At 49.1% G+C, this 18,115-nt stretch overlaps 1 protein-coding gene across 5 annotated transcripts in view; it reads left to right on the forward strand.

Moving 5' to 3' along the window:
- PDE9A (phosphodiesterase 9A) overlaps positions 1 to 18,115 on the forward strand; it is a 97,065-nt gene that overhangs the window by 54,292 nt on the left and 24,658 nt on the right. For 3 of the 5 annotated variants that reach the window (XM_033126980.1, XM_033126981.1, XM_033126984.1), the window contains exons 5-7: positions 9,732 to 9,786; positions 10,631 to 10,701; positions 17,466 to 17,550. In XM_033126980.1, the coding sequence (XP_032982871.1) occupies positions 9,732 to 9,786; positions 10,631 to 10,701; positions 17,466 to 17,550 (211 nt within the window). Of the gene's footprint in view, positions 1 to 1,570; positions 1,700 to 9,731; positions 9,787 to 10,630; positions 10,702 to 17,465; positions 17,551 to 18,115 lie in introns of those variants that run through there. The other 2 variants (XM_033126982.1, XM_033126987.1) reach the window with 2 other exon arrangements.

The following is an 18,115-nucleotide window of genomic DNA, read 5'->3' on the forward strand; positions in this document are numbered from 1 at the left end:
TTCGTGGTCCATCAAATTGTGTTTTCACCAAATTTGTAGAATTTTCAGCTACATTTTTTCAAATGTGTTTTATACACCATCCTATCTCATTCTGAGACCCTAGTTACCCGTGTGTTAGAAAGTCTGCTATTGTCTTCAAGTGACTGCCTCTATTGTTTTTTAATCTTTTTTCTTTCTTCTCTTCAGATTAGATAGTTTCTATTGACTTGATTCTTCTGCTGACTCCAAACTGCTCTAAGCCCCTTCATGAATTTTTTTATTTCAGATGTATTTTTAAATTCTCCAATTTTCATTTGATTCTTTTTCATAGATTTCTCTCTTGAGGTCCCCCATCTGTTTACCATTTACTAACATATTTTTCTTTAGTCCTTGGATGCAGTTATAATTGCGGCATTAAAGGCTCGTTCTGCTACTGTCAACATCTGTGTCATCTAGGGGTTTACTTTTTAATTTATCTTGCTACAGCCTCTACAACTGTGTGCAACATGTTAAGTCCACAGATGGAATAAGACCTTAGATTTGCAAAAAAAGTCTCAGCCTTTAAGAGATTTTTGCAAAAGTCCCTGTCATTGGTACCCGTAATTCATTTGTTTGTTGGATTTATCCTGACACCAATTCTCCCCAAAACGAGTCTTGTGGGGTCACTGGACACACTGTCAAAGCCCAGACGTGGTGAACCAGAGCTGAGCCCTTTGTCATCACTGTAATTAAACTTCCCCAGGGGTTGTGGGGTCACAGTGAGGTACACAGGCTGTCAGAACAGACAAGGTCCGAATAGCATGTCCGATCAGCTGCTTGTTCCCAAATTCACATTCAGCGGAGGGCGTTCTCGGAGCATGTCGTACCCACGTCCTTCTCCCTGAAAGTTCACCTCGTCACCACGGGGTAAGAGTGTGTGCAGGATACTTTTCCCATGGTGAGTGCCACCAGCCCGTCTCTGTGGCCCTACGTGGGAACCTGATTTGGCCGTGCTGTGACATGGCTTTTCTGGAGCTCACACAGCCACTCCGGGGAGTTCCGGGCCTTAATAAATGATCCACATATGCAAACCACACGGAATAGAGCCCAATAAATGTTGTTACGGTTGCTGCAATCTGTAAAACAATAAAGGAAAATCCCCTTGCCAGCTGTCCCAGCGGCTACTCCCCTTCCAGGCAGGTACTTTCTGCTTACAAACCAGACCTGAGCAGGAGAGGAGGGCATAGGGAGGGCTGTGCCCAAACCTCTGAAATCAGACTTCAGCTGCAAACAGGAAGTTCCCCTCCCCTAAACGCGAAAGGGAAAGCCCTGTCTGATCCCTGCCGCAGCTCAGCCCCCACAGGTGCGAGATACCCTCCAAAACGTCAGACGTGCTCCTGGCGTCCTCTGGTCTACTTTGCTTTCTTGGTTACATCTGACAGGCTCACAGCATCCAGCCACAGTCACACCACAGGTCACCTGGGACATCCATCCCTTTGGCTTCCGAAAAACAAGTGATTTCTCCGTAGGACAGACCATGGAAAGGGCCCCTGTGCCTTTAAGGAGTGATGTGAGGTCACTGTTAATAGCACAGGTTTATTGTGCTCCTGGGTTATAAAGGAGACGTCCTCATTCCGCATGTGTTTTATGAGGTTCATAAACAGTGAATTGCCGATGACTGTACCCTGGGCTAGAATGTCCTCCACTGGCTGGAGTGGCCGGGAGAGCGCAAGCGGGACAGGTGAGTTCGCCCCTCTTACTTCCTGGAACAGAAGTGGTGATACCCCAGGAAGGAGGGGAGAGCGAGTCAGATGGGGAGTGCCAGCCCTTCCTAGTCAGAGCCCTGGACAAAAGCAGAAATAAATGCACTCCCCCCGCCAGTCTCCAGGGCCGCAGGGGTGTCTGTCTGTGGGGCCAAGCAATGTGGGTTCTTTTCCCTCAAGCAAAGTAAGGGACCTCTTCCTGAAGGGACAGTTTGGGGCTTTTTTTACTGCTTTTGGAGAGTACCTGTTACGTACATATTTCTTGGGGGGTGCTCAGCGTCTCTGCTTCAGGTGGCACTGCGGTGAAACACGGTTCCATGCACCGTTCAATAGCATGGAAACCGCCGTGGAGCCATGCCACAGCTGCCCGTATCCAGAGAGATGGGAACGAAGCGGAGCTCCACGCATGCCCACAGGGTGTTGTTTGTGGTACCACTGAGGGGCCAGAAGCTCGGGTTCAGATGTCCGTGCCGACATCTCTGCCATCATCCCTCAGTGCGCAGGTGGGGGGCCCAGCATCCTGCTGGGACTGAGCTTGCGTTCCTTTGCCCCAGGGGAGCCAGGTAGGGCACCCCGAGCAGCTCAGGTGCAGAGGACGAAGGATGGTGTCGTGGTTACGACCTGTTCTGCACAGGTTGACGAGGTATGTGGAACAGCTGGCCGGCCAGCCGCCGTAGGGTGTCATGTCAAACTGATCTGTCCTGTGGATCAGTGGAGCCAGGTTTTGATGTCCTTCTGCGCTGGGGACACTCAGGGTTTGTCTGAGACAAGTAAACAATTCCCGGAAGGGGTGGGAGAAACAGAGGCGGGTTCCTTGAACTGTCCTTAGTGGCCAAAGGTGGGGTCGGTTGACAGCCTCTGGCCAGCAGGGAGGAGTGCTCTGCTGGGTCACTGAGGATTGCAGCTGGGGAAACACCGCCTGGGTGGGGCCATCCTGCCCACCAACCGCAGGGGACAACTCCACAGTCACCTCCAGGGCTTAGATTGTCCCAGCCCCCTTGGTCCTGCCCCCGGGGCCAGGTCCTGAGGCCACTCGAGTGCAGGCTCATGGCCCGAAGCTGGACTGATGTGTCAGCCCCTAAAAACTAGACCCAGCCGCTGCCAGCCTCCAAGACTGCCCTGGAGCTGAACTAAACTAAACTTCTCTAGTGTGTGAGACTCTGCCAGCCCCAGCACTTGCCCATTGGCGCCTGTCATCCAAGAGGCCCGTGGACGAGCACCCCACACCAGCTAACTTAGGCCAGTCCAGGTGTAAGCAGGTGAACAGCAGCCCAGACTCGAAGAGGCTGACGACCAGCCCCTGGAATCCTCGGTCGTCATCTGGGATCATTTGCGAGGGCCGAGTCATTAGCCTTTATTAAAGCCGTCGGTACTAAGAGTACGTCATGCACTTAGTGAGCATGGAGCAGCGCCCCTGAAGTCCGCTGAGGGCCCAGGCTCGGGGACGCGACTAGATCGCACGCCAACTGTTCTTGTGAACCGGTTTCCTCTGGAGAACATGAGGGTGGCCGGTGAACATGGCTGGTCCTTGCTCGGCTTCCGTCTGTGTGGATCAGCTGTAGTTCATGCTGACGTCCCATCTCTCGGAATCTTATTTCCATTCTCCCTATTTCCTAATACACATCCAGGTCCAGAGGGACCCCAGAGACCCAGTCATGTCCGACCCTGAATTGCCAGCACCCCTGGCTGCTGCTTTATCCTTAAAGCTATTAAGAAATTCTGAAAACAAAATTACTTGAATGTGCTTTAATTTTAAAAATTCAATATGCACCATGCAGCTTCGAGAAAAGGGTTTCCTACATAATAACAGTTTTTTCTGATAGGTTGGGAATGACTAACATGTGCCACTGAAAACTGCTTGTTGCCCCAAAATCCAGGGGTTCAGGGCTATCTGAGGGTTCCAGAGGCGCTGAGGGAATGAAAGGCACATTTGAGACATTGCAGGCAGGATGCTGTCACTTCTCCACCTGGAGGTGGTGCCCCCAGAGCTCTGCCTGTCACCCTAGGGACTGGGAACTCAGAGGGGGGAGATACTGAAAGCAAGAAAGGGTGTCGGGGACCCTTAGTGACGTTGGTGACACTTAGTGATGTAATCGCTGTCGGCGACCCTTAGTCACGTAATAGAAGGACAAGAGCTAAGTCAGGCAGCGCTCACCGGGCCCTGTCCCTAGTGCTTTGCGCACAAAAGCACAGTTCGTTTCTAAGTTCTGGAACCCCCTGGGAGGAAGCAGTGGCCGATGCAGGAATTGCAGTGAGGCGTGGAAGGGAAGGTGGTTCTTTCCTGGTCTGGCTCTGGGGGGTGGGGGTGGCCTTTATGATAAAAGCATGTTTACTCCTGCCGCCTTGCAAAGGAATGCAGTTGGTGTGTTATCAGAAGGCGTGTGAGCCCAAGACCTGTGCAGTGGTGCCCGGGCCCTTCTCGCTGGAAGCTCAGCTCTGCACCTGGGCCCTTTCTGGGAACAGCGGGTAGGTTGGCACAGGGGGCACATAGGCTGAGGTGTAGCTGTGACAAAGGCCAGAATGTGAATGTCTGCCCCTTGGCCTGAGTCGGGAGGAGAGAAGGTATGAGATGAAGTCACAAAAAGCATGCTTACTACTTGGGCTGGACATGCCATTTAGGCATTAAAATCCCGTAATGCTCAAAGGATCCCACCTCAAAAGTCCAAAGGAAAATTCCTCCTTAACTTCTTTCTCCCATTCTATCTATGAAATGTTTTATGTAACTCTTTATTTTATAATAATTACAGATTCACACACAGTTGTAAGGAAAAATGCGCCCATGTAGGCTTTTCCAATTTCCCCACAATGTGACGTCTTTAGAAACTGGTGAGAAACCATAGCCAGACTGTTGGCACAGATACGGTCAGACACAGACCGTGCCATCCACACAGGGGTCCCTCAGCTGCCCTCTTTTGGCCACACCCCCTTTCCTCCCACCCCAGCCCCACCTTAACTCCCACCAGCCACTACTCTCGTCTCCATTCCGTAATTCTGTCATTTCAAGACCATTCCATAAATGCAGTCATACATTGGGTAACTTTGGGAATAACGTTTATCACTTAGCATCATTCTCTGGAAATTCACCCAGGGTGGTTGCTGTATCGATGGAACCTTTTCATTGCTGCGTCATGTCCCTGGGGGTGGATGGACCAGTTTGTCTGTCTGTTCCCCACTGAAGGGCGTCTGGGTTGTTTCCACTTTGGGACTATTGCAAATGAAGCTGCTCAGAACACCATGTACAGGTTTTTGTGTTGTGAACATACATTTTCATTTCTCTGCTCTGGAGTACAATTGCTAAGTCATATGGTAGTTATATATTAAGTTTTTTTAAGAAGCTGCCAAACCATCCTGGAACAGAAAAAGGTCATTAGTGGAGAATCCAAATAAATCTGGAGTCTACTTAATGATTAAAAACGAAGCTGCCAAGCCGTTTTCCCCTGGCAATGTGTGATGATCCGGTTTCTACACATCTCTACCACTGTTTTTTATTTTAGCCTGTTTGATAAATGTGCAGTGATACCTCACCGTGGTTTTAATTTGCATTTCCTAATAGCTAATAATGCTCTGTATCTTTTCGTGTCCATATTTTTCATCAATTTTTTCTCTTCAGTAAAACGTCTGCTAGTGTCGCCCATTTTCAAATTGGGTTGTTTTTGTTTGGGGCTGTTGGGTTTTGACAGTTATCTTCATATTCTACATTCAAGTCTTTGTCAGATCGGTGGTTGGCAAACAGTTTCTCCCAGACTGGAGCTTATTTTTTCATCCTTTAAACAGGATCTTTCTCAGAGCAAAAGCTTTAATTTTGATGAAGTCCAGTGGATCAGTTTTTCCTTTTATGGATTGTGGTTTTGGTGTCAAGTCTAAGAATTTCCTGCCCAGACTTAGGTCCTGCAGATTTTCTCCTATTTTTTTTCTAAAAGTGTTATGGTTTTATATTTTGCAGTAATTTTTACATAAACTGTGAGGTTTAGGTCAAGGCTCATTTTTCTACTTCTGAATATTCAATTGCTTCAGCTCCGTTTGTTGAAAAGGTGCTGCCCTTCCTCCATTGAACTGCTTTTGCACGTTGGTCAAAAATCAGTAGGGCAGAGGTGGCTGGACGGCTCAGTTAGTTAGAGCATGAGCTCTGAACAACAGGTTGCCGGTTTGATTCCCGCATGGACCAGTGAGCTGCCCCCCCCCACAACTACACTGAAGGACGACTTGGAGCTGATGGGCCCTGGAGAAACACACTGTCCCCCAATATTCCCCAATAAAATTTATTTTTTTAAAAATCAGGCCATTTGTGTGGGGATGACTCTGAGTTCTCTGTTGTATTCCCCTGGTCTCTGTGTCCGTCCCTCTGCCAATGTCACCCATCTTAATCACTGTAGCTACATAATAGGTCTTAAAATCAGAAAGACTGAGTCTTCCCATCTCATCTTCTTTTTCAAAACTGTTTTAGCTATTCTAGTTTCTTTGCATGTCCACATAAATGTTAGAAAATCTTGTCTGTTTCTACCAAAAAAATCCTTCTGGGGTTTTCATAGGAACTGAGTTAAACCTGTCTATCAATTTGGGAGAATTGACATCTTTCCTATGTTGAGTCTTCCAAACCGTGAATAGGGTATGTCTCTGCATTTATGTGTATCTTCTTTGATTTCTTCAATCAGTGTTTTGTGGTTTTCAGCATACAGCTTCAGCATATGCTTTGCTATATTTATGCCTGAGTTTTGTTTAAGTGTTTGTCAATGGTATTGTGACTTTAATTTCAGTTTCTGGATGGTCATTGCTAGTATATGTAAATACAATCGTGTCTGTTTATCTCGTATCGCGTGACCTTGCTGAACTCACTTACTAATCTAAAAGGGTTTTTGTGCATCCCTTGGAATTTTCTATGTAGACAATTATGTCATCTGCAAACAGGGACAGTTTATTTCTTCCTTCCTGGTCCGCATGCCTTTTACTTCCTTTTCTTGCCTTGTTGCACTGGCTAGACCTTCCAGCACTGTGTCAGAGGAGACTAACGAGGGCAGATCCTTGCTCTGTCACAGTCTCAGGCAAGAAGCAGCCATTCATTCACCAGTAAGTATAATGTTAGCTGTGGGTTTTTTTGTGGTTGTTCTTTATCAGCTTGAAGATGTTCCCCTCCATTCCTATTTTCCTGAGGGTTTTATCAGGAACAGGTGTGGAATTTTTTTCAAGTGCTTTTTATGAATTCAATTGATATGATCAGATGAGTTTTTTTCTTCGTTAGGTTTAGCCTGTTATTATAGTAGATTACATGGATCGGTTTTTGAATAGTGAGTGAGCCTTGCATCCCTCGAATAAACCCCACTTGATCGCAATGTATAATTATTTTTGTGTATTGCTGAATTCTATTTGCTCCTATTTCGTTAAGGACTTCCGCATCTATAGTCATGAAGAACATTGGTCTGTAGTGCTTTTTTTTGTTGCCTTTGGATGTGGTATCAAGTTAATATTCTCTTTATAAAAAAACACTCAGGAAGTGTTTCCTCCTCTTCTATTTTCTGTAAAAAATCGTTTAGAATTGTGTTAATTCTTCTTCAAATGTTTGGTGGGATTCTCCAGTGATACCATGTGCACCTGGAAATTTCTTTTTTTTAAATTAGAAGCTCAATTTCCTTAATACTTATAGGCTGCTCAAATTAACTATTTCATATCGAATGGATATAGTAGTTCATGCTTTCCTAGGAATTGGTCCATTTTCATCTAAGATGTCAAATCCATGTGTATAAAGTTGTTTGTAGTGTTTCCTTACTATCCTTGTGATAACTGTTGGGTCTGTAGTGATGTTCCTTCTTTTCTTCCTGACTTTGGTGATCTGTGTCTTCTCTTTGTGTTTCTGTGACAGTCTTGTTAGAGGTTTGTCAATTTATTTATATTTTTAAATAACCAACTATTTCTTTCATTGATTTTCTACATTGTTTTTCCATTTTCTATTTCATTGATTTCTGCTCTTCATCATTTGCTTCCTTCCTTTAGTTATTGTTGTGGGTTTATTTTGTTCTTCTTTTTCTTAGATTACTGTGTTGACATTTTTTTTCTCTCTTCTAAAGTAAGCATTCAGTGCTATAAATGTCCCTCTCAGCATTGCTTCAGCTATGTCCTATGGCTAACTTTTGATGTGTTATATCTTCTCTTTCACTCAGTTTAACATCTTTTTAAATTTCCCTTGAGACTTCCTCTTTGATCCATGGCTTGCTTACAAGTGTTCTGTTTAGTTCCAAGTGTTTGGAGATTTTCCTTCTATAGTTCTGTTATTGATTACTATTTTGATTCTCTCGTGATCAGAAAACATATGCTATATGGTTTCAATTTTTTTTAATTTGTTGAGGTTTTCTGTATGGTCCAGGATATGGTCTGTCTTGGTACATGCTTCATAGACACCTGAAAGAAATGTGTGTTCTGCTGTTATTCAGTGGGCTAGTCTATATATGTCAACTGTTTGATGGCCTTCTAAATTTATCTCAAGACTTTGAGATCATTAACTCTTGAAGGCTATGTGATGCATTCCTTTCCAAAAGATTTCAAAAGAAGTGATGTAAAATCCTGCCAATTCACCAAGGAGGGCCTGTGAAGCCTTCTCCCTGGTGGAGTCCGCACTTTTCTTCCCCGGTAGGTACAGGCCTCTCTGAAACCTAGACCCTCGGGTAAACACAGATCAACACACAGTTCTGTGAAAGTTTCCTGGTGACATTTTTACTATTGTAACTTCAAAAGATATAATGAAATGTCATTTTTCTTTCATCAAATCACAGAATGCTAAAGCCAGAGGGAACCTTGGGTCATCTGGTTTCCCCTTTCATTTGGCAGGTGAAGGGATGAGGTCTAAAAAGTTTAATTTAGATTGATTAATTTTTTTAAACGAATTAACATATTCATTATAGAAATGTGTAAGATATAGAGAAGCAAATATAAGAAAATAAAATTTTCATATCATCTTACAACTAAAAATAACTACTGTTATTATATTGGAGAGTATCCTGTAATGTTTTCAAAAATAGGATCACACTATATTACTGTGTTACAATCTATTTTATTGCTTTAACAATAGATGTGCACATTTTCCAAGATATTCTAACAGCAGAATATGATTCCACAGTACAGATAGATATGCCGTCACTTATTTATACCCATTTGATGGATATATAGGTTGTTACAGTTTTCACTATGTGAAAAAATGTTGTGATGACCACCTCTGTGTACGTACATGAGTATCTCCTAGAAACAGAGACACTAACTCAGAGCATATGAACATTTCTAGCTTTTGAGCCCCTTTGGCAAATTGGATTGTTGAGACTTTGTGTGTGTTCGGGCAGGTTTCTTTTGGTTTTAGTGGAGGGTTACGCGTAGCGTCAGCACCGCTGACATGAAGTCAGCACTAAGTCCTCAGTGTTTGAGGGGGGGGGTCCTAATGGCCGGCTGGAGCCACCCCCTCCCAGGAGCGCAGTCCTGCTGGAAAGGACAAGTCAGTGAGCATCCACACCTTCCCCGAGGTACCCGGCACTGGGCCATTCAGGAAACAGGAAACCAGGCAGGTTGCATGCAGCCTAGGACCTGCACCTTGTAAAACCAGCCGCCCAGCCCGGTGTGCGTGCCAGGCAACAAAGGGACAGGCCTTGGCCTGCTTCCCCTCTCTGACCCGCCATGAGAACACTCTGTTGTGCACTTGAAATATGCCCTGAACTCACTCTGTCACAGTAATTGGCCCATAAAGCGAATCAGGCTTCCCCTGTGTAGAGACCCAGTGCTGCCTGCTTTTACAGAGAGAGAGAGAGAGAGAGAGAGAAGAGACAGGTTGGTGGCCTGGAGCAGTCCAGGAGGGAAAATGCCCTTGCGGGCGGGCAGGAGAGGCTTGGGGCACTGACGGGGCCAGAACTTGCGTCCGGTACGCAGGCCACTCCTCGCCACGACCTCAGTGCCACATAGCCATAGCGGTGGATTCAGGCCCAAGGGGACCCGGAGACCCTTCCCTTTTTCCATCTGTCTTTCTTTTTTGGTCTGTAGAGAAAGAAGAATTAGTCCAGACCGTGCTGACCCAGGTTGCAGAGCAGTTCTCAAGGTACAGAATCTTCTAAATACATAATCTCCAGAGACAGGTGCTTGTTCTTCTAATGACAATGGTGCTCCTTGCTTTGAGGCTGTCTTGGTCGCAGACACTTAACCTGGAGGAGCTGCCTTCCCCACGTGATCCTTCTGTGACTTCTGTAACTGAGCCAGCCGGGTGGGGTCCAGGAAACACTCACCTTATACCAAAGACCATGGAAGGTGGGGGCATTAGAATGAGGGCTCTTGTTTGCCAAGAGTTTTCTCAACTCGCTGGCTCTTCTGGGACTCCAAATTCAACCCACAAGAATTGACACCGTTTGAAATAAGCTGTGTCACAGAGATGCTGTGTAGATGTCGCGCCTTTTCATTCCGGGTTATCTGGCCTTACTTGGCTCTTCTCACTTATTTCGCTGTGACATCTCACTGCCCCAGGGTAACTCCAGTGGGGGGAGGGCATATGGTGGCACTTTCTTAAAGCCTAAGAATTGTTTGCTTGAATGGGTTGGAGCCTGGAGAGGTCACACCAGGTCCCCTGAAGGTGGTGTGTGCCCAGGGGGCAGGGTGCAGGGCTGTGAGCAGAGGACCCAGCTGTTCACTCCCAGGGGAGGAAACATCCCCACCGGCACCTCAGGCTTGGAAACCACACCCTCTAGATAGTCTGAGGGTGTGTCTCTTTCCTCCTCCCACCCCCACACACTGAGTTCCTTAAAAGCAACTGGGAGCGTCCTCAGGTCCGCCCTCACCAGCCTACCTGCACACCTCCCCCAGGGCAGCGGCTCAACAGCTGTTTGATGGACCCACTTTAACTTTGATAATCTTGTGAGTTACTTCTTGTCTCTTCTTTTTTTCACTCCTAGAGCATTTAAAATCAACGAACTGAAAGCAGAGGTTGCCAGTCACTTGGCAGTGCTGGAGAAACGCGTCGAATGTGAGTGAATCTTGTGTTTCCTTTCTGCTTAGATGTCTTCTTACCTCTGTGTAAGTTAACTCATAAGCTAGTGGTGCAAAGGGAAGGGAAGTGTGATGTGTTTTCTTTGTGAAATGCCTAAACGTTGATGCTGACAAAGGCTAGGAGGGGCCTCCCCCAGGCACTTTCAAAGTAGCACTGCACCTACAGGGTGACACGGTCCACAGAACAGCGCCTGGTAACAGCCTTTCCGAGCAGGAGGGCACAGAATAAAAACAGGAGGCCCCCCAGATTTCGACCTCTCTGGACAGGAGCTCCTGCTGAGTAATAAGTGTGTCTTTTCGTACATAAGTGAGGACGCACCGACCGCACGCTGTAGTCTGTTTTTTGGGAACACGGCTACTAACCCATTCTCTGTGGTTTCCAGTCTCCGTAAAGGAAAACAGAAAAACTCTAATGAGCATAGGACAATCGATTCAAGTCTTGATTCAGTGACCCCACAGCTAAACATCTGGGCAGAGGACGTTATGCATCTAGTCATGCGTCCTCTGTGTCCTCATCTGCAAATAAGGCGAGTGCTTGAACGCACGAGCGTTACAACTTCCCATCCGACTCGCGAGGCAGAAGGCTCTCTGTCAATGTCAAGGCAGAGGTTAACGGTCCACGGCACCATGTTCATTAACTTGAGGGATGAGGAAACCAAATCCAGACCTGAGGCCAGCAGGGCTGGGGCGTCACCAAACACCATGCGGCCGATTCCTGTTCATAAGGACTCACTGAATGTCACTTCTCATGTCTTGTTTGAATTGCTTGGATTTTTTTCAAAGAAAAAAATTCAGGCTCATACAAAAGCCAGTTCTCCTAAGTCACGTGAAACGTGGTTCATATAGTCATGCTTTACAAAGTACGTTGACATTTTTAAAATCCTTGTTGTCATTCGACCTTCAAAACAGTTTTGTTTTCCCCAGTGATGATGGAGAAGCCACAAAGAGATTACGTGATCTGCCAAGTTCATTCAGCAAATTAGAAATATAGATAAAACTGGGACCAGGGCCAGGATCCTGAAGGGCTGCTCTCGCTGCCTGCTGCCTGCCCTTCTGTGACATGTCACCTTGCTCCACTCCTGGCTGGGGGCCGCCCACCAGGAGACCTGAGAATGTAGGTTAGAAAGCAGGCCTTGCAACTACAGCTACAGACACTGGTTGTGGCCACATTGAACAGACAAGAGGTTTTTCCTAAAGGTTTTGGGGGAGCTCCCAGGGTCACCAGGAGGACTCAGGAACGGGGCTCGGTGTCTCTGCAGCAGGGAGAATGCTCCAAATCCCATGCAGAGCTGACGCCGTGAGGGTGGCGGGCTGTGCACTTGAGCCCCAGATGTGCAGTGCCTCCCCCAGCACCTGGCACTCTGTGCCCAACCACCCACAGCCCCATGGGCACTGCCGCACACAGCCAGGTACTGGTGCAGGTGCAAAGTCTGTACAGAGAGGGGCTGTGTGCCCACACCCTAGCTGCAAGGGAGGCCAGAGAAATGCATGTGTCCTGTGGCTGCCATGACAAGTACCACAAACTGGGGGGGCTTAAAACAACAGAAATGTGTTCTCCCACAGTTCTGGAGGCCAGAGTCTTAGATGAAGACGTCTGCAGGGTCAGTTTCTTCTGGAAGCTCTGAGGGGGAATCTGCTTCAGGCCTCTTCTGGCTTCTGGTGGTTGCCAGCCGCCCTTGGCTTGTGGCCAAACTGCCTCCATCTTCACGGGGCCTTCTCCCCTGGGTCTCATCCCCAGTCCCATCTGCCTGTCTCTTATAGGGACGTCTGTCTTTGGGTTCAGGGCCCACCCTAATCCAGAATGCTTTCGTCTTGAGACGTCTGCCGAAAATCTTTTTCTAAATAAGGTCCCACTCACAGGTTCCAGGGCTTAGGATGTGAGCACATCTTTTGGGGCGACCCAGTTCAAGCCACTACAGTGAGCATTTGGGAGGCGAGCGCAACTTCCCACCGAGCCCCACAGAGCAGGGAATTCTCCAGACGTGGAAAAGAACTAGAAAATGAAAAGCGTTCACTGCCGCGTCCCCACCTGTATTTACAGAGAGGAGAGTTACAGTCACCACGTGGTGTGCAGCTGCCCCGGGGCCAGTGGGTCCCTCGGCATTGCCTCCTCTCCTCCAGGTCCCTCTGCTTCCTCCCACCCTCTGCCCACACAGGCAGCTCCAACACCCACCGCCCACCGTTACTTGCAAACAGGCAAGTTGAAGAGGCCAGTAAGGGATTTTCAGAACTCCCACAGAGAACTACGGTGACCTCAGTTTGAGTGGCTTCCAGCGTCTGGCCATGGAGACAAGATCAGGCCAAGAAGGCTTTATTTTGCCTCCACGTGATGTGTGAATTGAGGGCCACTGAACAATGCAGCCCATGTGATCTTCTCCCCTGGCCTCTTTGAGCCCGGAATTCTCCGGAACTGCTTGCTCCTCGGAGGGACGGCATCTCCCCACCGGGTCCTTGGGTAAATCCCAGAAATCCTGCAAATGCACATATGTTACCTGGAAGAGGTGTCACCTTTTTGGCCTCCGAGCTCAGGCTGGATGCATAACTCAAAATTACCAGTGTTTTCACTAGTTGTGCTAATTTCTAGCACTGAGACCCAGGCACACAGGAATGAGGTTTAGGGAACTTACCTTTCTTGGGAACAGGGAGGGAGAAAGGAACAGTCCTCAAGTTGTGGGCTTGGCAGTCGGTTCGCCCCACAGCCCTACTTTGGGGCTTCTGCCCCCACCAGCCCGCAGCTATGCCCCCCTCCCTCCAGGAACATGGCCGTGTAGGTTCACACCCCCAGGAGGTCGCACAGTTCAGATGGGCTCTCATCCTCCTTGACTTCACCTGGCTTTGGACTGGCCCCCTCCCCCCTCCTGGCGCTTCTGGCTGCCACCTTCAGTCTCCAGCAGCCTCTGTACTAGCACGGAGGTGGCAGGGTTCCCTGTCCTGTGCTAAGTCCCAGGGGGTATGAGTTCCAGAGAGCCACCACCCAGAGAGAGCAGTGCCTTACCCCAAAGATGTGGAAGAGCAGAGGGGAGTCCTTTTGAGGACAGGGATCCTGCAGCTGGACCTCTCATGCATATCACTTGGGGAAAAGGTCATGGTGGCTACTCAGGTCAGTCCTGACTCTGCACAGCTGCCAGAGCAAGCTGGCCTGGGCCGGTGGCCGGGGAGGCTGCCGGGAGCATGACTGTCCCCCTGGCCCCAGGCCGGATATAGATGCTCATACACACACATATAAACACATACACACATAAACACATACACACATGTAAACACATACACACACATAAACACATACACACATGTAAACACGTACACATATAAACATGTACATACACAAACATACATACACACAAAGCACACACACATAGCACACACACACATAAACACATATAAACACACACCTAGCATACACACTCACACATGCACAGCACACACACACACACACACAGCACACATCCTGCTTCCGTCCAGCCTTTGTCCTGTGCCCGGGGCCTGGACCAAACCCTAAACACAAGGAGAACTGGCCCTGTGAGTCCTGCAAACAATTCATGAGATGTAAAGCTGAAACCAAAGCTCACTTTTCTTTGTCACTTGGGAAATGTGCTTTATGCAAATTCTTTACCAAAGTCCTTGGAGGAAGTGTTGAAACATGACTCACGTGTCTTTCAACATCTTGCATTCACTCAGCAGCCAAAGGAGGGCCTCCCCAGCCCGGCCCACCGCGGATTCTTACGTGACCCCAGACAGGCCAGTGGAGGCCAGGAAGATAGCTGCCCTGGGCCCTGTTCTGCTGCTCCTGCCTGTCCCCAAAGCCACTATCCCTCATTCTTAAGGGTTCTCCCTCATGGCAGCCTCTAACTTGCAGAGGCCCATAGAACCACCTCTAAGGTCCAAGAGGGGACAGCTGGGTTTCCAGATGTCCTCATGTGGCCAGTCAGCCTGCCTGGGCCGCCTGGTCGGGGAGAATGAACCGGGGGCCCCAGTGCTGGGAGGGGTTAGGGTGCCTCTGCTTTCATTTGGAGTCCTGATCTGTGCCCACCTACATTTAAAGTTCAAAATGGACGAGTAGGAGGGCGCATGTATGAAACTGACGTCCAGTCTCAACTCCAGAGTCCCCCCGGGTAGGGTAGGGAGTAGGGGGCGGGGTCTTTCTCCCTCCTCTGGGCGGGGTGGGGGGGTGAGGAGGGGGAAGCAGGCTGGGCTGGAACTGGTCCAGGATGTGGGCTGTGGAATCTTCTATAAAAGCAGCCCCGTCCAGGAAAGGACTGGGAAGCAGGAGCCCGCTCGGCCACCGTCGCTCGGCCACCGTCTGGGCCCTGCTCCCCGGCATCCTGTTCCTTAATCCCAGGAAGAGTGGTTTTTCTCGTCCACTGATGAATGCATGACTTTTGCCATCTTGTTACACACTAGCAAGTTCCTTAGCAACCAAGCTCTTCATAAACATAATTGCAATGAATTCCGAATCCCTGGGATGCAAATTAGTGATATTGTGTCTCCCAAAAGGCCTAATATTAATATCACGCTCAGTAAATGGCGAGGGAGTCGGAGCCAAGTCCAAGAGCGATACAAACATTTCACACTCACCAAGCACCGCGAGCCAGGAGGCGGCTGCTAAGGCACCAGTGCCCTTGACTTACTGAGAATGGAAAAAACGCAGACGAGAAAACAGAAAAAGTAACATGATCCCCACTTTGTGTTTTGAAAATTAAGAACGGATAGGTAGACAGGCAGAGATTTAGAATGCAAGGCGGTGGGAGAGGAACGCCTACAAGGGAACCTGCCAGTGTATATAATAGGAACTGGGTTGTGTCTGGCCCAATGGGATCATAGATAAATTGTCAAATACTCTTCTTTAAGACGCTCCTTATTCCTTCTGTTTTCTACAAAGGTCATATGTTACTTTGTATGAAATGATGTTTGAAACATAATAACGTAACCATGGACCTTGAACGGCAGGGCACACACTCTCCCCTGTGGACTCTACACCACACTCTCATCTCTTCCCCAATCTGCTCACTTCTTGGATCAAAGTCTACACCACATGCCAGGGCTCTCCTCCAGATCTATTCACTTTCTGGAATTTTCTGCCCTCCTTGTGTCAGTAAAACTGAGCTTCTTGTCACTGGTTTTGAATCTACCGTTTGCCGATGTCAGCGTCCTCCTGGCAGACCCACTGTGGTCCTCCCCTGCCTGGGGTGAGGTCCTGCAGTGTGGACCGAGGTCCGGGATGCCTGCACAGCCGCAGGGTCCTCCCGTCCAAATACAGACCGCGAACGGTGTGTGCCCATGTGCCTTTTCCTGGAGGAGGACCTGTGGCTTTCAGTAGTGACTTCTTCACGGTGTCTGCGACACAAGGAACGGCTAAGAACAGCCCACTCCACGTTACAGTGGGCTCCTAGTGAGGGAGCAGAAACGCGCCCGGCGTCAGGGCTCGAGTTTCCCTAGTGGCGATGCATGTGGCATCGGACACTGAGAGCCACCTCGCAGGCTCCAGCCACGTGCACTTAAGACCCCGTGTCTCTGTCCCCAGTCCTGGTAGGAGGGACAGTGTCCCCGGTATGGCACAGAAGCATGCCACCAGGACCAGATTTGAGTATCAGATCCTCTAGAGTCTGTTCACTTTGGGCAGAAAGAAGCAATGTTTTCGCGTAGCCTTGGTCTCACTTGGCCCTGACCCTGGGGTATTTGGGAAACCTCCCAGGGAGGTTATGGTTCTAGCCCGCCTGCCTGGGGCACTGCCCTTAGCCAGTGTCCCCCAGCATGTGCTCTGGCGGGGTGGGAAGAACTGCTGAAGTCACTGAGTCACTTGTTTTCCGTCGAAGTCATCCGCATTTATTTTTAGCCGTATTCAGAGCCACGCTTGATGAAAAGGGAAATTGAGTAGCATCGCGAGGCATATCTTTTTGCACAAAAATTGAGGTGTGATTGCAAAGTGACGAAGCCAATCTTTTTATTTCTGATGAATGAGTCAAATCTGAAAGCCTTTCCCAGGCTGCCTGCCCGGTGGCAGCGTCTCCAGGCCCCTGTGCAGCCAGCCAGTGTGACTGGCTGGAAGTCGCACCGGATTGGAGGCGTAAGCCCCAGTTCACCCTTTGATGAAAGCTGAGCCCTGGCTTTCCGGGCACGCTTGTGCCGTGGGTCTCCTGGAATGCCACACAGCGCAGGTTCTACTCATCCCCGAAGCGGCCTGCTAGTTCTCATCCATTTCAAATCCACACTTCCTCCTGGTTAAGGGCTCCAGGGAGGACCTTCAAGTGCAAAGCTTTCAGGCTAATGAAATTGTCGTCCTTGCTGGCAAGGCTGTGGTTTTGCCCACTGAGCCTTCCCTTGCATTTTAATACCCTGGGGCCACATTTTCCCCTTTTTCTTTTCTTTTGGATAACAGACTTCTTTGTTCTGTGTCCTCCGCTGGTGTTTAGGGGTATGGAGAGAGAGAGCCAGAAGTGGGTGCAAGAAAAGTCAAGATTCAAGGAGCAGGGAGAAGGGGCTTGCCCTATAGAAACACACAGCCGCAGGCGACAGCTCAGGCTTGGAACAGGCCCGCGACTTCAGCGTGGGTTGTGGCTGAGCTGAATGGGGTGGGGGTTGGCGGGACCTGAATGTCGGCAGCCGGGCAGGAGGGGGAACCACTGCACTGAGCCGGCTGTCCTCCCAGCAACATGGGCAGCCTCCAAGTAGCCCCCCGTTACCAGCCTCGCGGGGTCCTCCCTGTGTATCCATGGTAACCCCCTTGTTTCTCTTTGTCGCCAGTGGAAGGATTAAAAGTGGTGGAGATTGAGAAATGCAAGAGTGACATTAAAAAGATGAGAGAGGAGCTGGCAGCCAGAAGCAACAGGTAAGGTCTGAACTGAGTGAGCCGGGGAGACGGGCCAGGGGAGAGCTCGGAGGGGCCATGGGGCTGGGGGTAGGGGGGGTGGTGGGCTTTGTTTTCCCAAAAGTAAGTCTGAAGTTTGGAGCCATGTGATCCGGCCCCTGGCAGGGTAGGCGCAGTCTGGAGGCAGCCCTGCTCTGCTTGGGATTTGCTTTTCAGTTGCACGGCTCACTCATCATAGGAGAGAGGTCCTGGCAGATGGAGGTTGACTGCATCTCAGGGGGTAGCCCTCCTGCAGATCAAAGTGTTAGCATTAGCTTAGCCTGACTGAAAGAAGGTGACTGCAGTTTTTAAACAAAGGGGACGATAAAAGGAAAATGCGCTTGGTTTTCAGGGGACGAGTGTCCTGGTGCCCCATAGATCCCACTCCCTGGTGGACGTCCCCACAACCAGAGCAGCAGGTCAGGGAGAAAGGCCTGTGGCCCACCCGGATACAGAACTCGCTTGAACTGGGGAACCAGGGGTCTGTCCACACGCGCAGACATTCATGAAGAAGACACACAGGCTTCCTCACACCCCCTCGACCGTG

The sequence above is a fragment of the Rhinolophus ferrumequinum genome, chromosome 2 (genome assembly GCF_004115265.2).
Source record: "Rhinolophus ferrumequinum isolate MPI-CBG mRhiFer1 chromosome 2, mRhiFer1_v1.p, whole genome shotgun sequence".
NCBI classification, from domain to species: Eukaryota; Metazoa; Chordata; class Mammalia; order Chiroptera; family Rhinolophidae; genus Rhinolophus; species Rhinolophus ferrumequinum.